The sequence below is a fragment of the Drosophila willistoni genome, assembly GCF_018902025.1.
Source record: "Drosophila willistoni isolate 14030-0811.24 chromosome 2R unlocalized genomic scaffold, UCI_dwil_1.1 Seg167, whole genome shotgun sequence".
Lineage (NCBI taxonomy): Eukaryota > Metazoa > Arthropoda > Insecta > Diptera > Drosophilidae > Drosophila > Drosophila willistoni.
In genome coordinates, this window is record NW_025814050.1 from 18,896,924 (window position 1) to 18,921,664 (window position 24,741).

The 24,741-nt window shown below is 35.8% G+C and overlaps 1 protein-coding gene and 1 long non-coding RNA gene across 2 annotated transcripts in view; one reads left to right on the top strand and one right to left on the bottom strand.

Annotated features, from left to right (window-relative positions):
* Positions 1-3,680: 3,680 nt before the first annotated feature.
* LOC124460328 overlaps positions 3,681-24,741 on the bottom strand; it is a 59,533-nt gene continuing 38,472 nt past the window's right edge. Inside the window, exon 3 of the long non-coding RNA XR_006954261.1 lies at positions 3,681-3,740. This is a non-coding gene — a long non-coding RNA (uncharacterized LOC124460328). The remainder of the gene's footprint in view (positions 3,741-24,741) is intronic.
* LOC6641803 (cell adhesion molecule 2) overlaps positions 4,369-24,741 on the top strand; it is a 33,687-nt gene continuing 13,314 nt past the window's right edge. Inside the window, exons 1-6 of the mRNA XM_023176015.2 lie at positions 4,369-4,669; positions 10,764-10,838; positions 16,211-16,308; positions 17,612-17,757; positions 18,667-18,728; positions 23,817-23,975. Coding sequence (XP_023031783.1) covers positions 4,375-4,669; positions 10,764-10,838; positions 16,211-16,308; positions 17,612-17,757; positions 18,667-18,728; positions 23,817-23,975 — 835 coding nt within the window. The 5' untranslated portion in view covers positions 4,369-4,374. The remainder of the gene's footprint in view (positions 4,670-10,763; positions 10,839-16,210; positions 16,309-17,611; positions 17,758-18,666; positions 18,729-23,816; positions 23,976-24,741) is intronic.

Consider the following 24,741-nt stretch of genomic DNA (forward strand, 5'->3'; position numbering starts at 1 on the left):
AGATTGAGGGAAGGGACCAAGGAACCAAAGTTGCCAGCGCGGTAGCAGGTATTCCCAAACCAAAACAACAAAAAAATTGGCGTCTCTATGATTTCAACTGTCATTGACAGTCGTCGCTAATCCCCCGATTCGTGCATTCTTTGGCTTCCTTTGCGGAAATGAAATAACAAATGATACTCCCAATGCTGTGACCCCTCGCCTCCACCCACCCATAACCACACCTTCCTCCTCTTTCTGCACTAACTTTCCCTTTCCCGTCGTTGCTGTTGCTTTCATATTTTCTCACGCGATATTTTGTTTTTGGCTTTATCCGCATTCCTTTTACCATTTTTATGTTAACATTTTGCGCCTTTGGCGTGTCAGAAACTGCAGTGGAATGCCAAATAAAAGGCTTGTTTATGTCACCTGCTGTTGGAGAAACAAGACCAAGTTGAGCTGGAATAGATACCAAAAGCTGGAACTGGAGCTGAAGCAGAGGCAAATCTAAATAAAAATGTTAGAAGCTGTCACTGGTAATATGCAGAAAAGCGCATTAACTTAACCCGATTGAAGCAAGTTGCCTGTAAGCATTTGACCTAACAATCTTCGAGTTTGTTTGGAATTTTCATGGCATTTTTGTCTTCAATGTTGAATGAGGCCAATAGTACAATTTGTCCAAATGGAACTTGTATTTGCTTTTTTCTTTTTGCAATTTTGTTCTTGCGTGCTCAATCATTTTATGGGCAAGTGTTGGGGGCAAATACCCATTATCTAAGGAATTTTAGCAATGTTGATTTTTCGCTCAATGTCAATTGGAATTAATTTTGAATAAGGAAAAGGTGAAATTTATTTAAAGCGTTTGGAATTTTTATTTATGAATCAAAAAGGATTATTAGTTCACATAAATTTACTGAGTGCTAAGATAACTGTTTCTTAAAAATATTTTTGACTTCAAAATAATCTTTTCACATATTGACATATAACATAAAGTCATCAGCTTGAGGTATATAATTATGATATAATAAAGTTTACGAACCGAAAATTTTAAATCGCAAAAAACTATGATCGATCGAATAACTCGTTATAAACTCTTTTGAAAAACACTCTCACTTTTAAAATATAAGATCTTATTATGTATCAATTTATGTTTTACTTTTCTTACATTAACTATAATTTTCTTCATGTCATCTCTTTCGTTTTTAAAAAAGAAGTCCTGATTTAACACCGAACTGTAGTTTCACTTTAAAAATTCTTATCTTTTTCACACCATCCATGGCAAGCGATAAACGGCAACACAATGGAAGAAAGTGAACAAAACAAAATGAAAGAACTGAGAGAATGAGATGAAAAACTTCAAACAAGCTGTCACAGTTTTAAACCACGCCCTGTAATCATTTCAGTTTTTTTTTTACTCAATTACGCCCATAAATGTCAGAATTCCCCGCCGGGGTCATAGTTCATGGCACATTCAGTTGTCCTGTTACACGCCAACCGGTTAAGCCAATTTATTAAATAAAAAACCATTTGTCACATTTCGTTCAAGTTTTCACCAAAAAAACCCCACCCCCCCCAATCTCTTTCTCTCTCCCGCTGTCCATGGTGTTTCCCTATGGCTTTTTGTTCCTTATCTTTATGACATTTCCAGTGTCCAGAAAACAAAAAAGAAAGGCAACCCATAAAAGGCCACAAAAGCCTGGTCAAAATAAAGGACAGGCTGAACATTATTCTTCATTAATTTCACCTGGTCAACTGATAAAAAGCTAAAAATATGAAAGAAACGAGAGAAAAAAAAAATAACAAGACCGACACGAAAAATATGACAACGAGAAGCCAAAAGTAATAATAAGCAAAGATAATAATAATATAAGAAATGGAATGAACCTTTTTGACCTTTTGCACTGATTGTCCCAGAGCTGAGAAAGGCGACAATGTGGTTCACTCTGAACGCAATTAGTTGATTGCCGGACTCCTTCGACTCCATCATAGATTGAGAGTGCTTTCAATTTCATAAGCGCTCTATCTCCATCTTTGTCGTTCGGTATATATCCCTTTCTCTTTTTTTTTTTTGCTGCCCTCATGCTGTCCTTCTCTAGTCTGGTTGGCCCCTCAACGGGAAATTAAACTTGTCGAAAAGTTTAAATGCCTTTCTGCCGCTTTCCGTTGCGTTTACCAACTTGACTTTTGTTTTCCAAGTTTTCCATTCCCCATTGACCAAGTTCTCGTTATTCGTTCTACAACTCCTTTCAATCTCGTTCTATCTCTCTCCCTCTCTCTCTCTCTCTCTCTCTTACTGGGTGTATTGTGCTCAAGCTTCCAGTCTGAGTTTTCTAATTTGCTAGCTCCCAGCAATTAAACTAAGCATCCGTTGCTATTTTTTTTTTTGTCTCCCTTACATGTACATCCTTACAAAATGTATGCTAAATGAATGCAGAAAAAGGCCAAACAATTTAAGTCTAGATGACAAGTGTGAGTTACCCTGTAACAAGTTAAAAAATATGCGACTAATTTCTAATTAAATTTCTAAACGCTTCACTAGTTTGCCCTGGGTAACTGCCTTTTCTCTTACTCTCTTTTGTTACTGCTTAAGTTAGTTTTAGTTTGGCTTCTTCTAAGTAAATTTCTTGCATTAGTATACCCTGTAGTTGGAATTTTATCTAGGAGAACTGCTTGTGCTATGGTAAAGTAATATTATTTTCTAGGGCTTGCCAATGCGACAAATGAAGCATGTCAAGTTACTCATTCGCCTCGTTGGATGTGGCCTTGGCTGTAGATTTATTCAAGTGCCCATATGTAAATAGTTTATGTTGGCAATCGAAAAAGGCAAAAGGAGAGTTGACTTCATATGTATACGTACATATATAGACCACATGCATCTATATATAGGTGCATATATATGTACATATGCATGTATGTACATCACATAAATGAACTAAAAGCAACTGCAAGAATTTTACAGCAATAAAAGGTTCAGTTCCAAATATGTGCAAATTTTTTAAATTAATTATTTTTGCCTTTGAAGTGGATTGCTTTAAGCAAATCAGTGAAATTCCTTACATATTTATGTATTTTTATAATAAAATATTGTCTGTCGCGACTTAAAAATGTAATCAATAGTAAATTTGGTATGTGTTTGAGTAAATTTCTCAAGTTTTAAGATTTTAACTTCAACATTTATATTTAAAACATAAAAATTCGTTATGGCTTAAAAGCTGTGAGGTTTTTTGCATCACGGTTTTAAGAACTATTTTGGCTTATAAGCACCTATTAAAATTTGTTTCCCTTACCTTAACTTACCTTGATAAATGAGGACTGGATAACTGTTTCCTGAGTAATAATAATAATAATGCAACATAGGCTTAAGTTGGTAGTCTTATTTGAATACCTTTGTAGAGGCTTTTATAAAGTTTGTGAGATCTTTGTTACCCAGAGAGAAAGATGCTTTCCTTTTTAAAATGTATATATGGATATGTATTTATTCTCTATCAGAATAAGAAATCAAGTAGACTAACTCATTTGTATTTGATTTATACCCTCGTTAATTTCATAATTTGATGATCATTTTGTAAAGGCTGAAGAAGAAATACACCAAATCATAGATAAATTGCAAATCGCACAACTCATTCAGGACATCTTCAACAAAATACTGTGACTTGTGCACTTGGGTTTTTAATAATATATATTTTTTATGTACTTACATAAAGTGTTGTTATTTCTAACAAAGAATAAACGCAATATAATTAACGAACAGCAAATAATTTGAGCTGGAAATAAAATATTAAGGAAAGTTAAATAGTTAGCCGCATTGACCATAAAACACGTAACGGCCGACATTTTAATACACAATGTAATATGCATAATTTATGAACCCGTGACGGGGATATGAGTAAACGAACTATTTTAACTTTTATGTCAAATGCATAAATAATGAAATTGTATTTAATAACGCCCAATGATGATGATGATGATGAAAAAATATTATTAATATATAATATAAATATGCAAAAAAATGTATTAAAACACTTGCAAAAATTTTGCAGCTCATGTCTTTTATATATCTTTCGTTTCACTATTTCCAGCTGCGAGTGTCCTTAGGGAAGCTGCTGCCATCATGGATGTGCCAGAAACCGGAGCTGAACAATTTGCTGCAAATAAATATTTAAAAGTCGTCGACGAGCATCGAAAGTGAAAGAATCCGATGTAATGCAAGTGCCAGTAACGAATGAAAAGTAACAGAAAACGAAACAAAGAGATATAAATAAAAATACATAATATCAAAAGCAACAAGAACTACAGCAAGTTGACAGTCAAACAAACGCATAAGCAAATAAATAATACAATAAAATAAAAAAAACAGAAAAGACAAAAAAAAACAATAAACAGAGACGGCATTAAAAAATGAAAATTAAAATATTTCCGTTGACAACGGAAGCCATGTTGGAGAAGCAGAAGCCACGCCGCGTAATGACACAGCAGCAGCAACAACGGAAGCATAAAATGCCGGAAATATCCTCATGGCTAATTGTTGCCACTTTTACCCTGTCCTTGTTCATGTCCATGTCTCCCATTTCCCTGGTGACTGGCCAGGATAATCACGATGAGAGCGAAATGCATCACATGGATCTGCATCATCAGCACCAAGAGTTTATCATTGGCGAATCCGAAGAACGAGATCATATAGCACATCATTTGGGTAAGTAACTACCAAAAAATTAAAGAAAGGACTTTAAGCTGCTTTTATTTTGGCCCTTTTGTTGTTTAGCCATCATAAAATCGACACAAGTGTTTGGGATAGATTTTCTTTACGCTCTATTTGCTTTTGGCCTGCCGTCTCTGGTCACAAGGTCAACTCGCTTAGCTTGCCAAGTGCCAACAAACTTTTGAGTGGTAACCCTCCATCCGCACTCTCTGCCAGTTATCTGGATGTCACTTCAACTGAATTATGTGCTTGGCAGTCTGGCAGTCCTCAAAAAAAAAAAAATAGAAATAACATTGTGGCTCATTGCACATACCAACGCACAGACGACAGACGGTAGAGTTTTGTGGAGCACGTGCTTGGTTAGCTTTAGTGGCTGTTTAAGTTGTCATTGTGTTTCCAGGACCTTAAGCCGTTCTCCCTCGGCATAATTAAGGCGCCCACATGGCGTATGCGTATTGTGGTTGCCTGCTGACCTGACATATACTCGGCCTCACCCTTGTTCACCCACACACATACAGACCACAGACAAGAGCATACACCGCGTGCACACACACCCACACACACACACATGGTCCCTGGCAAGTGACCACTTAAGTTTTCTTTGTCTATGACTTCCTTCTCCCTTTTATTTGCCCAGGTTGTACTCCTGCTGCTTCTTCCACAGTCTGCTCAACAAGTGGACAAACGTTGACATTACACACAATGTTGAACCTTTCTCAATGTATGTACATACATATATATGTGTGTGTGTGTGTGTGTGCTTGTGTGAGCATCTACTTATGACAAAAAGAGATTGACATTGTGATTGATGGCGCTTTGGGGTCGTCAGTTTCTCGTTTTTATGACTTTGACATGAGATGACCAACTTTTTCCATAGCTCTTCCCACCAAAAAAAATTTCAAATGAATTTTTATTCGAGTTGAAATGTGGTTCGATGGTAAGTGATTTTTTTAAACTGCAAGTCGACTTGCAAGGAAATGGAATGACATCAGTTTTCAATTTTAAAATACAAAGTTTTAAAGTGACTTTTACTTTGGAAGATACGATTAACTACTAGTCTTAGTTGGTAATTTATTAAATGGTTGGTTGGTTGGTCTTTAGGGCTAAGAGGTCATAAAATTAAAGTCAATAATGGGTCAAATAATGTCATTCTTACTAAAAATAATTTTGAAATATTAACCTCATTATTTGGCTTAACGTTTATATATTTATCCCCCTATTTAGACAAATTTTATGAAAATTTTTGAAGATAAATTGAGATGCCATTTGCACTGCATGCCTCGGCTTCCCACTTGCTTATTGTGAATAATCTCTGAGAGTCTAAAATGAAAGGAAAGCTTCTGCCAATCTGCTAGACAAAATCGGCGGCCTCCCCCCGCCACACACACACACACACACACACACACACCCACAGACACTTTGAACTCACTTAGGTGAGCACACAGAACACCTTTAGGGATATAAGATAGTAGGTAGGTTTTGACGGCCTACACTTTCTGGTTGCTATTGCTGTCTAACCTCAAAACTTCATTAGCCAAAAAGCACGCGCCGACAAAAGAGAGTAAAAACAACGAAAAGGAAAAAAATATTGTGAAACGACAAAAACAACAAACGACAGGGAATCGGTCCAAGAACAAGAACGAGAGCGAAGGCCAAGAAAAGTACAAAAAAAAAAATCATCTTCAAAGCGTTGAGCGGCCATAAATTGCACGGCGGCAAAAATAAATGTAAAGTAAATGGCGCTAATTCAAAGTAGATTTATTTATTATGCCATTTTTCTTGCGGCACAGCGCCAAGAAATATGCTTTAAATTTTGTCTCAGACAATGAGACAAGAACAGGAAAAGGAACAGGAATAGCAACATGAACATGAGCCCAACACGAAGGCGTATCCACCAGTACAGACAGGCAAATGAAAATAGATTTTTTGTTTTTGTCTGTTTGTTTGTTTGTACGCCGAGAATTATGCAACAAAAACATTGAAACAAAAAAAAAATACTAGCAAAAACAAAAGCGAACGAAAAAACGCCAACTCAAACACTTGCCCTGGGCGCCCGGTACCGTCGTTTTTGGACAGGGCCAGGCCAGACCAAGCCAGACCAGACCCTTCATGCGAATTTTAATTTACGCTTCTTGCGGCGAACTCGCTTTTAGCCTTGAGAATTTACGCACCTGCTGCTATAGACATTTGGCAGTCCCTTTGAGGCACTCTGCCTCTTTGCTTGGTTTTACGCTGTTCTCTCTTTATGCTCTTCTATTTTATTCTATTCTTTTTTCGCTCCTTTTCTTCTTCTGCTTAACGCATTTAAGCCAATTTTCGTGTCAGATCTGGCTGGGAGAGTTCTCGATGATTTATTAGCTGAATATTTGTAGACACAGCTTGAGGGGTGAATCATCCAACATCCTGGAAGCCTCCTTAAGCCTCGAGGTGTCAACAAACTTGTCTTAAATTTGTTCAAATTTGTCTATGCATCTTTAGTGCGTGTTAGTGTGTGTGTGTGTGTGTGTGATTGTGTGTGTCCTTAGCTAATGATTTCAATTAGTTCAAAGAGTTTACACAAGTTATTTGCATTCAATTCTGAGTAATGATAACAATCGTTAAAAATAAAAATCATTTCCAAGAATTATGCCAATAAATTCTTAATTCTGTGAATAGACATCTAATTTAATTTTTTTTTTAAATTTCATTGGTAAGTGTAATTTGCCAACCAGAATTCGCTTTAAATCCTATCCATCAATCTAACCTAAATATCAGTAACACTTTCCATTCCGCCTTGTCAAGACTTATTTTTGCCATTGCCTTTTCAACGAAGTTGGCTCGAGAAGGCAACTTTGGTCCAAATGATTATAAAACTTTTCGATGCTGCGTACGTGATAGACTAAGACGGCGAACTAGAAATGGTTGTTGGAGTAAGAGGGCAGGGTGGGTAGATAGTTAAATAACTGAGTCATTCCTTAGTCCAACGCATACTATGTTGCTGCTTTTATGCATTTCTCCTCAATGGAAGAGTGAGAAAGCAAAGAGACTGAGAAGAACTTTTGAGAATTAGCAGCAGGCAAAATTTACTGTTTTAAATTGTATGCAAAACTATGGATATCAGGTGTCCAGGTACATATATTTTTCTAAAGCAGTATTTCTCTAACTTTGGCATTTATGCTAAAGTTTTTACTAATTGACTTGATGGCAAGTTTTTCTTTTTATTACGCATATATCCCCTAGAGGAGACAAGTCTGAATCGGAGGTCAACATATTTGTTTCATCATTTTTTTATTTTACTTTCGTGTCAGAATTTTCTGTGCGGGGATGGGAGAATGTACAAAGGTAACTTCAAACGGGACAACAAAAACAGCAGAAGCCATCGTGAAATGATGTTAAAACAAACATTTGCCAAGAGGCAACAGCGAAATGTGCTGCAAAATACAAAATAAAACACAAATTACAAAAATAAAAAAAAAAGCGAGGGGGAAAAAAATAAAGCGAAGCCTCAAAGGCCAAAAGCAATCGTGATTGTTGGTTCCCCTCCAACTCCACATACGCCCAACTCTGCCTTCATCTTGTTGCTCATCCGCCACGTTGCCAGCGTGCTAAACAAAAAGCCAACTACAACAAAGAACAAAAAAAAGTGTTGCATACTTTTAGCTGCAACGCGAAAGCGTGTGAAAGATGCACACACAACCACACACACACATGGGGGAAAAGTAGACAAATAAAAGAACAAGAGGAGACAACAGAGAAAAGCAACAAAAAATTTCTGCACTCAGTTGGGAAATTGTTGAAAAATTGTCAAACAATTGCCATGGCAGTAACAGTGGCAGCGGGCAAAGCGGAAGCAAGGGCGTAACGAAACAAAAACAGGCGTGGCATGGAATTTCACACAACAGACAACAGCTAGAAAAACAGTTAAACGAAATCATAGAGGAAAATTTAATATGACAATGGCAATGACGGGACAAGGAAATGATAGTATTACAACATGTACAAAAAGCAACAGGACGAGAAGAAATTAGATAATGTTGTTCTCGTGATGTAGCAAAATGGAAGGACATATATACAGATGGGAAATGTGATAACCATTTACGTCGTATATATATACAAAATGTGGTTACTAAATAAAGTTATTACCGAAACTTTAACAGTGCGTTGCATTTTTTTAATTGAATATATAATATGTTTAAAGTTTACTATGTTAGCCCATGGTCCTTCTTGATTTTCAGTGCAAGGAGTCGGAAATACATTCTTATTCTATTCCACCTCTTGCCTACCTTAAGTTGACTCACAGTTCTTAAATGTTGTTACTCGGTTAAGCTTAAGACAAACAATAGTAAAGCCTTTTGAAAAAATACTCATAGAAATGAAAAATGTTAGAGAGAAAATATTTATTCTAAGGAAAAATATTTTATACAATAAAACCGAGATACATAAGTCTCACAACTTGTTAGACACAAAACCTAAAAGAATTCTGCAAAAGAATTTTATTAATTTACCAAAGCAACTCCATCACTTTGTCTATCTCTTATTGATTTTTATTTGCCATTTTCTTTTTGCCACCTTGGCACACATATTTTGTCTCAGCTCTTAACTTAAGTTAGCTCTTCGACTTGTATAGACATAAAGTCATGTAATTTATGTGGCCAAAGACCTTGGTCTCTGGCCTGGTGTTCTCTGTGCGTGCAGACAGATACATCAATAAACCAAATGGATGGCAATTCCAGTTGAAGCCCAAAAATTTGTGACAAACAAATGAACAACTGGAAGGAAGCCTTGCAAAAGGAACTAGAAACAGCAAATAAACAAGAGAGGTTCAGAGAAGAAACTGAAAAAGAAACTAACCGAAACAAATTTTCAATTAATTTTCATGTTCGCTCGTACCCTTTTCCCCCACCCATTCAATTTCTCTGTATTTTAATAAACGCCGAGCACATGCTAACTGGCGAGAAAGGGCTCAAAACTTCGACTTGTCACAGATGTCTGGGCAATGCAAATACATTTTGTGGTTGCAGAACGCACAAAAGTATGCAATAAATTCGATTTCTTTTCAAGGGGTGATGGGTTGGGGTGGGGTGGAGGAAAATGCAGCCAACCAAACATCAAAACCATCCAAAACCAAACTGAAAGGCAGCAACTTTTGTACTCGACTTGGCAGCTCCTGGTTGGGTTTGTAATATTTTGTTGCAGTTCCTGTCATAGCTTCTTCTTTCATTGCTTTCCAAAAAATTGTACTCCACCACCTTCTTGTGGCTTTTGGCTCATGTGCAGACATAGAAAATGCATTCAAAGGGCCAACAAAATGTTACGTGCCTCAACTCCTAGACCGACTTGCTGGCAAAAGAAATGTGAAAGTTTAACAAACAAAAAAAAAAAAAAAAGAAAAAGACGAGAACTTTTTTTAACCAATATTTTTCCCCCTACTTACTGTGACGTGATTTGCAGGCAAGAAGACGTGACCGTGAAATGGGAACAAGCAAAAAGCAACAAAACAGATGAAAAAAAGTGTTGCATATTTTTCGGATTGAGGATTTTCCAACGTCTTGAAGATGAAATAGCAATTCTGGATTTTAGTATGTCAATAACAAATTGAATAGACGACTATTAATTACAGTCGATAATAAGTGCTTTTAGGCCATAAAGTAACCCACTCTCTAACCACTTTAACCACTTAATTTAACCACATTCCGAATGTAAACTCATAAACGTAAATCTATTCAACCATTTTGCTTGCATTTACTAAATATTTTATGAGCCCATGCATTACACTGCATTTACCTGCTGGGGGAATTGAATTTGCCACAATTTTCTCCTTCCACTCCTCACACCCCCAAACCCATTCCTGACTGCCACCCGCTTTTACACAAGTGTGAGAAAATATTGGTAAAATGCACAAAGATAAAGACAAAGCAAAATGTTATGGGAGGTGTGGGTGTGTGTGTGGCCCTTTTACGTTTAATCTACTTTTAGCCGTCAAAATGAAATTTCTTTAAGGTAGCTGCTAAAAGTAAATTTTCACTCTCTTTATATATATATGTCTTTCTTTATCAACTCTTTTCATGGCACGGCAACTTTGTTTTGAAACTTGACTTTGCAAAACTAGCGGAAATGCAAAATAAGGATGAACTACTAGAAGATATACGCGAGGACACGGCCGTCAATGCAATACCAGAAAAAGGTAAGTGATATATATCCCTAGTAACTTATTTCAATTTAAATATGCGTGTTAGTCAACGAAATTGAAAGAGAGAGTATGGCGAAGGTAGTGGAAAATGTATACCAAATAATTGTATGTATGCAGTAAAATTTGTAATCACTAGAAAATTGGGTATATACAGGATTCTAATCATCTTTGCAACTATATGATTGACTTGGGCTAACTTTTTTTCTTAGGTGAAATTTGTTCATCTTCTTACTAGGACTATTTGTTTTCATTTGCTAAATTGTTTGAGTTTTATATTCTTTTCAAAGTGGCCATATCTTAACAGCTTTTATTTAATAAGCTTGACTTTAAGATCAGTAATTAAAATGCTGATTTAGCTTTGCCTTTTCCTCTTGTACTTTTTTATAATTCAAGTGAATTATTTCATAATTACAACAGTCAGAGTATATAATTTTCACCTTTGCTTTCGGAGTCTCTCCTTCTCCCTGTCGTTTACATTATTTCTTTTACCTGCTTTCATCATATCATCGTTTCACTTATCCCCAGCCGTGTCACGTGCTCATTTCAGTCAGATTTGCCCAGAGTCTGCTCCCATCCAAGCCTGGCGCCATTAAGTCACTCGTGTCTCTGTGCTCCGTTCCAGTTGCTTTTCCCTGTTCCTCTTGTCGCAGTATTTTGTATTTGTATGTACATATATATCTCCTTCTTCTTCTTCTTTTTTTTTTGCTTTTAAATTTTATTTATTGTAAATTGTATTTGAAACGTGCTGAGGTTCAGTTTTTCTTCTTCAAATGCTAAGCTCTCTCGTGTGCCCTTGGCATGGATATGGGGAAAAGAAATGTATATGTTGCATGCGTGTGCGTCAGCATGTGTGTGTCTGTGTGTGTGTGTGTCTGTGTGTGTGTGTCGTGCAACTTAATAGAGTTGTTTAGCATTTAAATAGCGCCATTTGCTTGTTGTTGCTTATTAAGTTGAAACGCCAGTCAAGTCAAGTTAAGTCAACTTAATAGAAGTGAGCTTAAAGTGGCAAAAATGGAAATTGTGCCTACTGAGTGACTTAAGTGGAAGCTAAAGCACTTAGCTGTATAAGCTACTTGGGTCACTTAAATTATGTAGAAAAACGCAAAACTTGAAAAACTATTTTGTTGGCACAACTTTAAGAAATGGAGCTTTTGTTTGCATTGAAGTCTATGCAAAAACGCAAGTTAAATAAACTGTTTTTCAATGAATTCATTTCTAGTCTAACCCACATCAACCGCATAGCCAACGCTGGCTTTAGCCTTGTCAACCAGTTCTCAACCAGTCAATCAAAGAAGGAGAAAAGCCAAAATAAAAAAACACTGGCTGAAACATAGGCAGAGTAGTCCCCCTTCTACCCCTATTAGCACAGTGGGTTGAACTCAAATATGATCTAGGAAAAACTTGCTAAATGAATATTTGAGTTTTGAAATTTCGCAAAAATATCCGAGACAATTTAGAAAACACACTCAAATATTTAATTAAAGAGGATGAAGATATTAATGTCAATGCAAGTTATAGCTTAATTTAGAATTTAATCATGAACTCTACTTTCATTCCTTCACTTCATTTGCACATGAGGAAAGTCGAATTAAAATCCATTTAGAGGTTCTAATGTTTAATTATCGGGTAGATAAAAGAGATTCATTTTAAGGCTTATACTATTTCAAGTGATGTTTAATTATCTGGTAGTTGAGATAAATTTTAAAGCTTTTACTATTTCAGTTGAACTTTAGTTAGTCATTTGGTATTTCAGTTATTAATAATTAAATAGTTACATCTGTAGAGATTTCGAAACATGTTACTACCCCATTCGACATTTGAGTGTCAGTGTTCGTCGTTCGCTGACTTTAAAACTTGCGCGCACCCGCAAGTATGCAACAGATTTGTGGTTTTTATCCAAGGAGCAAAGGCTTTAAAACTTTTGCCGTCTGTCGCGCCTGCCACATCAAACTCTACCCCTCTTTGTCTAGCAACAGTCTGCCGCTGTTTTTTTTTTTGCTTCTTGTGTTTGTGTTTATGCTCTGTTTTCGGGCTTGACATGCCAAAGAGGCCCCAACAAAGTTTGTATTACGCATACGCCTCAGTATAATATAATAAGCATTACAACAACAAAAATAAAAAAAGCGATGAGAAATCTCAACATTTTCTCTCATATGCGGGGCACGCATCAGTTGAAGCAAATCAACACATAACCATCTTGTACTTAAAATGCGTAAACAAGGCGATAAGAAAAGGCCAACAAAAGGGGGCATGTCGGCGTGGGCGGTATGTGTTTTTTGATGTTTATTGATGTGACCGTAAATTGCAATTGTAAAGGGTAAGTGAACATTGCCTTAAAATGGCAACAATGGCGACAACATTGCCTTGTGTGTTTTTGGCATTTGTTTTATTTTTTCCTTTTGTGGCCTAATCTTTGATTGAACATCGCGTTTTGCAGTTACTTTTATATTCTAAATTTATCAACTACATGCTTGCTACTAAGCACAATAAAATATTTTAGTAGTCTAACACGCTAATACTAATTAAACTTTCTAGTTACACTTTTTAAAAAGCTGAAAAAGACTAAAATTAATTATCTTAGGTTTTAATTTTTTTTACTTCATTTTAAAATGTTTCATGCGAGAAGAAAGTAAGAATGCTTGACCTTTAACTTAACTTAATACTTATCAATTTTTTCAATTATTTAATTCGTTTGTTCTAATTAAGCTTTTTATCATTTATATATCAAATTTGTTTAAGTGAAACTGATCATACCACTATAAGTTATGCAAATCGTCGAGCGTCCATAAGTGAATAGACTTTATGAAAATCAGAAATGAAAATTAAATTACAAATTAAAGAAAATTAACTAAATTATCATTTGGCTCTTACTTATCCGGCTATGATAGAGATGATAACGAAATAATATTTAATGCTTAAATATTGTAAGAGTATACAAGCTTCGGTTTAGCTTAAGTTAGCTTCATTGATATTTTATATACTTATTCTGCCTATTGCGCCCCAAAGTATGCTTCACTAGATAATGATAATGGCGGCGGCGGCTTAGGCATCATTTTCTTTGGCTAATAAGCTCGATTACGCAGCCCTTCAAGCTTTCATAAAAAACACTTCGACCTAAAACCGAAAAACACAGTGCGGTTGTCTTTCGTCTTCCGCTCCTCCCCCACCCCCCTGTATAACCAAAAAATTGCTGTCTTAGCCGCAATTGTGTTTCGTCATCGTCTGCTGCTTTTGCCAACTCATTTGATTTGGCTTCGTTTATTGATATACCCCCAATACAGTTTGAATGTATCTCTCTCTGTGTGTGTGTGTGTGCGAATTTGCGTGTTTTTATGGCATACTTTTTGGCGCGTTCGTGTGTAAATATGTGAAAATTTGTTACACATCGTCATCGGTGTGCGTTCTCTGTCCCTTCTTTTGTAAGGGGATTGAAAGTGTGATTGTTTAGTGGATTTATGGGCATATGAAATTAGGATTTAATGTGCATATGTTTTGTGCCTTCTCAAGTGGATTTATTGCAATATCCTTGTGACATAATGTTTATGATATACATATTTTGAGAACATAAATATGATATTAAGAGTGCTTCGGGGGGATAAGCCAGGCGAATTGTTGGGAAAACTTCCTTAAGTGTCCTTAACACTAATTGTTTTCCTGGGCTTTGGCTTTTTAGGTTCGATCTTCTTTGCTTCTCTCCCCTTTGGACGTTTTTGCACAACTTTGGATAATTTTGATTTCTTTAGAACTTTTTGTTTTTGCTCACGAATTTGTGAATTTTTAGTAAGATCAATTTGATTCTCCCTTATTACTGGCTGGTTCGGTTCATCACCTACATTTGATTTGATTCTGTTTAAAGGTTTTCCTGGTCCATATTTTTTATTAAAAATTTTAACTGGAACTTCACGTAACTCGGTCGAGGAAATCTTTTCTTGTTTAATTTTAACTGAATGGATCGAAGTCGATGACCCACAAATTTGCTCTAGATTCTGATTGCCACGCTTATTTGCTGTATCATTACCGGTCTTATTTAGCTTTTCCAAATTTAATTCAATCTCCTTGATTTTATTTAATAGTTGAAAAACTTCGTAACCAGAAAGTTGCATTTGACATCTATTTGCAGCTGCCATGTCTGAAAGATAGGCTTCATTTGCCCCAGTGTGCAAATTAGATCCCAAATCGAATGGTGTGAAACTAGTCGTAGGGTTCACAGGATTCCGAGCCCGAGGACGTTTTACCCTCTTGTTTTGTTGTTGTTTCGTGGACTTGATCAGTTCTCCTTGCCTTAAGTGAGGTTTTCCTTTTGTAGATTGTCTCTTTAGTTCTTCTTGAGACCGCGAAGAATACTTGTATTTGTTAGCCGCCGTTCTTTTGGGTTTTCTTGCAGCACTTTTTCGTTTCTTACTTTTCGGTACAGCTTTCTTTTTTATGCGAGATTTTAGCTGATTTTTGGCTCTTAAAGCTTTATCCTTTTTAAAGTAATTATCTTCGTAATATTTATTTTGTTTTCTTAATTCCGCCTCTGCCAAGCTCTTCCACAATTCGTAGGCCTTGGGCACACCCTCTTCGATGGTTATATTTTCCCTAGCACAGAAATCCATAAGGAATTTTCTATAGATTACTTCATTAACGCCTTCGGGAAAATATCGTCTCAATCCTAAGAGTGTATGTTTACGTTCACGATCCTCGAGTATACGGATTTGAGAGCCCAATCCATTTGTATTGGTGGCGGTTTCCTTAACCGTTTGCCAGCTATTTTTCAAATAGTCTAAAATTGCAAACATATTTAAAAATCTTTTTCGTAAAATCAAAAATTTTGGATTTTTTCAAAAGTTTTGTTTTTTACTGTTTCTTGCAAAACTTTAGAATGAACTGACAGAATTTTATGTAATATCAAGAATTTGTTTGGCATTAGACTCTTTGTTTTTCGATAGTTTTTAAAGAAAGTATTAAAATTGACAAATTAAGTTAGTAACAATAAGTTAAACCATTTCTCTATGGGCTAAGCAAATAGCATTTTCCCAGTCAAACTTGTCTTGATGTTAAAGCTAAGTTTATCTGAACTGCTGCGGTGATAGTCGCATTATCTTAGAATTGAGGCTCTTAACTTTAAGCAAAACAATATAAGTTAAGCTCCCCTATTCTAAGACAAGTTTGACCTTGTTCAACTGACACAGACAACAAATGTGTTGGGCTTAAAGAAAACTCTTTAGTCCTATTCGAAACAAAGGTAGATACAGATGTTTCAGGCTTCAAATATACGAAACAACCTGATATGTACCTTGTTTTAGACTAGAATTAGAATTCAATTAACTCAATTAACTATGATTAATAATGATTTCATATTATCTTTTTCAATTTGCTTGCAGATTTACCCAAATTTGGTGAATTACTGCAAAATGTCACAGTGCCAGTAAGTCGAGAGGCTGTACTTCAATGTGTGGTGGATAACTTGCAAACCTATAAGGTAAAACATAATCAACCCAACAATTAAGCTAACAACCCAGGGCAAACAGTTTACACTTCATCAGAGGAAACACAATGAAATACTAGGCGGTGGGGCATACAGGGGGAAAGGAAGGAAGGAAAAATAAACTTTTTATTCAGTTTCGTACCTTTGCGTGTCGTTCGTTAAACGCATAATGCGTGGCTCACACAACCTTTTTTGACCCTTTTGTCTTCGGCACGTTTCGAACCCCATGGCTCTATTTTGATTTTCGTGACCCATATGAAAGGGAGTGAAAAAAAAGTAGATGGAAACCAAAAAAAAACAAAAAATGGTTCACAATGAATTGCCGAAACCGAAATAGCAAGGCATACAACAATTTTGTGTTAGTCAGCTTTTAGGCTGAAAGGTAAATGGACGAAACTGTAACAAATTGACCCTTCTGTTCGGTTGTTGTTGTTGTCGTTGATGATGATGATGATGATGACGATGATGATATCTTCTCTATTTAATGTAGTGGGCATTATGATGTTTATCATTTTGTTTGATTGTATTATATGTTGTTGCATGTGGAGCAGACAAATTGAAAGCTAGTGAAAGTGATGTCTTAACAATTGTTACAAATATAAAGACAACATTTTCTCTACCTTATAACTTGAGGGTCCTTATTAAATAGAAAACGTGTATCCATTTCAGCAATTATAGCTTTTGTAAGCCAGGTTTATTTGATCGCCAGATAACGAAGTTGGGTCTGACTTTGAACCTCACTAACCAGTGATCAATGTAAACTCAAACTCAAGTTTCACACAATTTCTGTTTTGGTATTTTCTTTTTCATTGTCACTGTCATTTATCATTTGGGCCATGTTAAAAGTTTCCCCGACCGTATAGTAGTATCAAATACACACTATGCAATCAGGAATACTCAGAATTTAGCATAAATTCATTTCAATATCGTTTCCAATTCAAAGTTAATTCTTAATTATTATGTTGAACTTTTGAGCTATATTTCATAATACCCCCGATGACAAAGGCGATTGGTAAACATTTTGTCTTTATCAACCCGAGTACTAAGAATATAGAACAAAACTTAAGTCACTTTTTCACTAAACTGTTTTTGCACATTTTCCCACATTTTTCGCCGTCTTTCCTTTTTTGCCTTGGTGACATTTTCATTTTCCACTTTTCTGTTTTTGGTTATAAATGAGCCTAGGCCACGCCACTCAACTATTAGCCTAGTGGCCAGAAAATCGCTGAACATTTTAAACTACATAAAAGTTCTCATTTCTCATTTGACATTACTTTCGGTTCTTCTTTTTGGGCAGATTGCGTGGCTACGTGTCGATACACAGACCATTTTAACGATACAAAATCACGTCATAACCAAAAATCATCGCATGAGCATAACTCATGCCGAGAAACGTGCCTGGATATTGCGTATACGTGATGTAAAGGAATCCGACAAAGGATGGTAAATGCTTTTGAAAAACCAAATATCTATAAATATAGCATGCACACACACACATACACATATAAAAATAAAAAACTATATAATAATTCGAACAATAAGATTAGTTTTGCATGTCAATATTTTGATAGATAATCTTACTAAATGCACTGTAAAAAGAAGCATAATGGAAAGCTATAAAGAGACATTTAAATAGGTTACTTTCAGCTTTAGCTACTTATCATATGTAGGTAAATTATTAATTGGAAAGTGAATTATAAATCTTAATTTCTTTCATAGTCAATATTTGAGTTTGACTTTGGTATCTAGAAAAATTTTATGAAGCTGTCTAATACTGATCGTAGACTAGTACGAAATATAGACCTTTTACTTTATCTTAGCCATGTTTGTCCAATTAGTTTAAAATTCTCTTAATGTATTGGAAATCAAATTTAACTGGCGGCAAAAAAATTCTAAGCCTGGATTTCGCTAGTTAAGTTTAATATGGAAAGTAATGTTTTGTCAACGATTTCGACAATTAAAAGTGAGACTCACTTTAAACAAAACAGTTGGCAGCTTTTGTGTGCAGAATTGTAAAATCTTATAAGAGACAATTCTAACTGAAACTCAAAGAGTTTGCTTTTTGCAATTCCAAAAAATATAAAAAAAAAAACAGTTGAATTTTAAGGCCACACAATTGCATTATGTTAAAAAATTTCTTATTCTGGTATATAAAAAAAGATGTCATATTATTTATTAGCTAGACATATGAACTCTGAATGTCTCTTTATATCCACCTTGACTTCTAGAATGTTTATAGCTTGGCACGTTTTAAAGACATAAATTTTTATTCGAAACACTTTTATATTTTATAGCATTAAACGTTAGCTGCATAAAAACAAAAGAGTAAATCTCATCAATTTCATTTCTCAGGTATATGTGCCAAATCAACACGGATCCGATGAAAAGTCAAGTTGGTTACCTCGATGTTGTGGGTGAGTCTATCTCTATGAAGTAAATACACACAATGTAGGAGGAAGAAGGAAAAATATTTCCCAACGCAAATCGTCCAATTGATGTCTGAGTTGCACGTAACTTTTGCTTCGAAATTAATTGTAATTTGTCTTGAGTGCTGAGGTGGCGCGGCAAATGCATTCGCCCTACACTCAACAATAGCCACGATGGAGTTTGAATTGAAATTGGAGTAGATGGAATATAACAAGGAGTTGGAAGTTGTGTAGATGCTCGCAATCGCATTTCAGTTCATGCTGTTGATAGTTTTTCAAATTGCACTAATTGCTCAGTCAAGTGGCGATTGCTTAAAGTGGGTTATGGAGTTGCGTGAACCAGTTCTATGGTAAAGTTGTGGCCAACTTCTAACTACCCTCTATTGGAATCTAATTGGGAATTGTGGGCGGTGTGTTTCTGTTTAGAAATAGTTTTAAGCTCTATTCAACCTAATTGCGTGGCAAAGAGTTGAGAGTTAGTGGCCTCGATTTGCCGTTAATCGCATGTGTTTAAGTTAGTCAAGATAACTTTGCTAATTTTCTATAGAACTCAACTTCAATCACAAAGTGTACTCATCATTTGATTCGTATTATACAATACTAAGACTTGAGTTTAAAAATCTACCATTCTATTCAATTTTATACACATTACCTAGTGTGTGTCTGGCCGTCTGTATGTGTGGGTGTGTGTATGTGTGTGTCTGAAGGTAATGAAACAATTTATCTGCTACGTGCTACATTTCGTTCTCGATTGTTTGCTCCCTGTCCACGTTATACCATGTCCTGGCGTTAATTATTCAGACAGCGTAGACCTCAGGCAAAATTTTAAATGAATATTCCGCTACCCTCTTCTCCTCATCATAGTGTGCTAGTGCTATTCCATGCTCCTGCTCCCCATGCTCCTGATCACCCACGTCACAGCATTGGTTACGGTTTTGAGGTTTCGGGTTTCTGCTTCCTGTCTCTCGGTCGTAAGTAACCACTTTGGTTGATTGTGTTTTCATTGATGTCGAAATTCATTAAAGACCCGTCTCGTCCGACCCGCTACACTCAGCAAAATTCGTTAATTTGCCTGTTGATTTCACTGATTTGCATTCACATTTCATTTCGCTCAGTGACAGCAAGGGGAGAGCGAGTTGAAGGGGCAGCGGGACAGAAAGGCATTTCTCTCATGCCTTTCACTCAAATGAACTAAGCTCCATAAGCAAAGTGGCAAGCCGCTTTAAATCAGCAAGGCTTTTCCTGGCGCTGACAAAGTGCGCGATTTTGTGGTGTATACTTAGTTACTCGACGTAGCCCTTCGTAGTCAGTTCGCCAACCGCCAACCAACCAACCTCTCTCTTCCTTTCTCTCTTAGCCAGGCCAACAACAACTATTGTTGTTGCCACAAAATAAGCAAATAAGTATAGGAGAGCTCGTGGAAAGCGCGCTAAACCAGTCAAGAACTGTGTGAGGGTGTAAAAGAGAAAGTGAAAAGAGGAGACATTGATAAAGGTACAGGGAAATTGAGTTGAGGTTAAGTTGCAGTTGTAATCAGTTTGCCCCGTGTGGAGGGCTCCCCCATCAATCGCAATCTCTAGCGTTTGCTTTCTGACAAAAGGAATTAAATCGATGATAAGACAAGCAAAAGCGACAAAAGACACAACATTGATCTGACAGAGTTAGCTAGGTGGGGTAGGTAGTTAAGTTCTTTAATCAAATTTGAAATATTTACATATTGCAATAGTATGATTATTGTCTCTGTATCATTAAATACGCACAAAAAAGAAGACTGTTTCGAACAAAATATTGAATTGCTATTTAAAGAAGCATTTTTTTATCCCATTAAGAACTGAAAATCAAAATAATGTTATAAAAGTAAGTAAGAGAATGTCAATGTCTACACTAGACTCAAAAGTCATTATATCAGTACCTGGAAGTACTTAAAGAACGCCTTATAATTATAATCATTATGATTATACTGCAATACTTACTAAACAAAACTATTGAAAGTTCCAAAAGTCTTCCCATTCGCTTGTAAATAACTTTAAAACTGTTCAAATCTAAAAAAAAAAATGAGTGCTAATTGTTATGAATTTATAATTTGACTAGTAAGCATTCATTTAGGCTACATTGCAATATTTACCCAATAAATGTTTAAGTTTTACTTAATTGTTTGATTTGATTTAAACATTAAATATTTGATTTTTAATTTAACTGAAACTATTTCCATTTACCCCCATATAATATTCCTCTCATAATACCTATGCACAAATATTTTATTGCTTTGTATGAAAACAACGAAAAATATTAAAAGCACAAAAAAAAACGCATCCTTTTTTGTAGTTCGATAGTTTTTATAAAAGCTACCAACCCAGAATTAAGAATTATGACAACCCACAAAAAAACAAAATAAAGCAACAAAATGACGAATCGAATGGCAACAAGAAAAGGAAAAATAACCAAAACTATGGTCATCTAAAAATCAAATAAAATTCATAACTAAAAGTTTATACTAGATTTTAGTTGGCATCAAGCCCACGGCTTTAGGTTTGGATCTCTGGCCATTAAACCGTAAGCAAAAACGTCAATAGAAAAATACAGTGTTTCATATAAATTATTCCCAATGGTTGCCTGGCTACCACACATAACGAAAAAACAATCATCACCCCAAAAAAAAAAAAAAGAACTATTGAACTGCATCAGCGAAAAAATAGCAAAAGGCATTTTTCAAACCCAAAATGCCAGGCGAAAATGTGTCCACAATTTGTTATGGGAGGCAGATATATATTCTAGTTTCGAATACTCTTGCAAATGGGTATATTGACTTGGAATTAATCTCAATGGGGAATATGTTATGTCCTTTTTATTTCATTTGAAATGCCAGACAAACTTGTATGGTTTAAGTTTATATTGTAATTTTGTTTTCATACTTTGAAATAATAATAAAATATTTTCTTGAGGCTTTTGGATAATCCTTTTCAATCAGGCAATCCAGGATTGGTTCGATCGAAATGGGAAGATGCTAGAGTACAGAAATTTCGATGCGCTTGATATCCTTGCTCTTTTCTGACAATTTCATTGGTTTTGTTTTCTAGTTTTTGATGCATGTCAGTTGAAGCAATTGCCTTCTGCTTGATTGTGAGTGGACGGCAATGGGGCGAAAATTGCGAGGGAGGCACACAGAGAAAGAGAGAAGAGAGAGAGAGAGAAGACAGACAGATCAAAAAAGGAGATGGATTGAAATGGTCTAGAAAAAAGTGTCAAAATGACTGTGTGGAATTTTAGATAGTTTGCCGGGGGCCAGTATGCCTTATTGATCCTACCCCGCAGGTTAAAGGTTACACATATCAATGTTAAATTGATTGTATTTAAAAATTTAACAAGTATTTTCCAAATTCGCCTACGTATGTCTTTCGTTTTCAACTGTTGATACTGATAATTCAGTTTTTTGTGTTTTTCTTTTCGCCGTTGCTGTATCACAAAAAAAAAATTTAATCACACATCATTTCACTTCATTTAATAACTTATCAACTGCTGTTTTCAGCTGTTCTCAATGACACACCCACACACACGCGCCCGGATCAGCCCATTTCATTGCCTTTGCTTTTTGGCTGATTGAAACATGTGTGACGTGAGTTGAGGCATTAAAAAAGAAATCGAATGGGAAGAGTAAGGAGGGGAGGACCAGCAACAGCGCCTACTTTCAATTTGTACCACTCTCAATACGTATACGTAATGTGGCTGTTAAGTGTGAAAGCGGGGAAGGGGAAGAGCCGGAGGCTTGGTTACAAAGAAAGTACATTTTGTAAAACATGCACATCATTGTTGACATGAAGACTTTCAAGTTTCACATTGTGCGTTATAACCTATGGCCCCCCCGTTTGCCTTTTGGCTTTTGTAAAAACATGTGGCGAATAAACAATAAGAAAAGAAAAAAATTGCCTAGCAAAGTCCTTTGGCAATCAAAGGACTCTTTCTACAGGTGCGAGCAAGCTTTTTTCAGATACATTTTTTGTAAAAAATTGCCTTACATCGATATTGAATCGAAACACTCAAATATGTGTTGTAAATCACGCTGTGAGCTTTATGACATTCTAGTAATTAAATCATGTTCCACTTCCACCAATTATTCCATTCAACCTACTGGTGTCCTTTTATTTTTTTCTTGTTTTTTGGCCAGGTGAAAACTTGTCAAGCGTAAAATTATAATTAATTGCAATCCAGCACCCAAAAAGAGAGTGAGTGAGAGATGGCAGACATCCAACAGATGTCCAAAAATAAAAAATCTCTTGCATGATAAAAGTCGGAAAAATGGTCACCAAACTGACATGTCCTTGTTGTAGAAGTGAGTGAAAAGTAAACTTTTTAGTACATATTCTGAATGGATGAATGGGAATATGTCACAGCAGGAGTAGCTAAAAGAGGTTGAAACAACATAACAAGATTTGTATTCATCATGGGGAAATGTATGGCAACACTTGATACAACATTTTTGGTTTAATTCTATACAAAATGTCTAAGCTATTTGTTGCTTTTGGAAATTTGACCGCATTTATAATATTTTCAACGACATCCACTTAGTCTTAGCTATTAAGTACCAAAATGGAATAAGAGGGGGAGAAATATCCTTAACTAAATAACTAGGATAGATGACAAATAATTGGTACTGATTCCAAGCTTCATAATTGTAATTTAAAATTGCTATGATTCATAAATATTTAAAATTGTATTTCGAGGGAAATGAAATTAAAATTTCAATATCATGCAACAACACATTGAGGAACAAATATTTAAATAGTTTAATGAAAGTATTGCCACTACAATAATTACGTTTACTACATTGGCTACATCGATCTCTTTCTTTCTTACATGCCAACTAACATTATCAACAATAATAACAACATCCACAACTATAACAACAACAACACCAACAACAATTGTAACCTGCTGCCAACTTGTTCTGACACCTGGCCAACAATTCACACGCTGACAATTCTCTCGTTGGACCACGCGGCGTATGAATAATATGTCGCTTGTACCACTTGCCACAAAAAAAAAACTTGTGTGTGCCTTTGTGTGCATTTGTTGTTGCAGTGCCCCCTGATATACTGGACTATCCAACCAGCACCGATATGGTCATACGTGAGGGTTCAAATGTAACTCTAAAATGTGCTGCAACCGGTTCACCAACTCCAACGATAACCTGGCGACGCGAGGGAGGCGAATTGATACCACTACCAAATGGAGCAGAGAGTAAGTTGTGGGTGAAGGAGGGATGCGGGGTCGAAGGTCTCTCTGGGCTGGGGAATATACATTCCACACTCTATGCATGCAAATTATTTGTGGCCTCTTCGCGCTGCGTGTTTTCTCTGCATTAAATTTCATTACAACATTTTAAAGTTACTTTTTCCCCATTGTGTAATTAACCTGCAGAAGGGTGCCAGAGTTATAATAATAATAATCGGTCCTCTTCACTATAATTTGTCCTTAGTTCTTCACTAAAGTGTATGATTTGTTTTTAAATATAAAACTCCTAATAGCTTGAATTTCAAACTACAATCATGATGGCAATTTTAATCGACTTGTGTTTTAAATCCATTTCATGACATTCAAATTTTAATTTTAAATATTTAACTCTACATTGGATCGATAAAATTCGCTGAGTGGCATCAAATTGTGACATGCAAACGAGATGAATATAAACTCCGAAAATAGTTTTGGCAAAAAGGCAAAGGAAGCCAAGTAACTCTCATGGGATGATGCTAAGAGCAAAATGCCAAAGCTTGAGGTAGTGAGGAGTTTAAATTTGCCAACAAGACTTCACAAGCTCCATGATGATAATGTTGAAGATGATGATGATGATGAAGTTGCTTTAGCATTTCCAATTGAAATTCTTTCTGGTCTGCATATGCAATGAGCTAGGTGATTAGGTGCAGCAGTCTTGCCAGAAGCTATGCATGTGAATATTTGAATAATGGAAGTGAGAGTAATTTTGGAATTTACAAACTAAAACTCCACA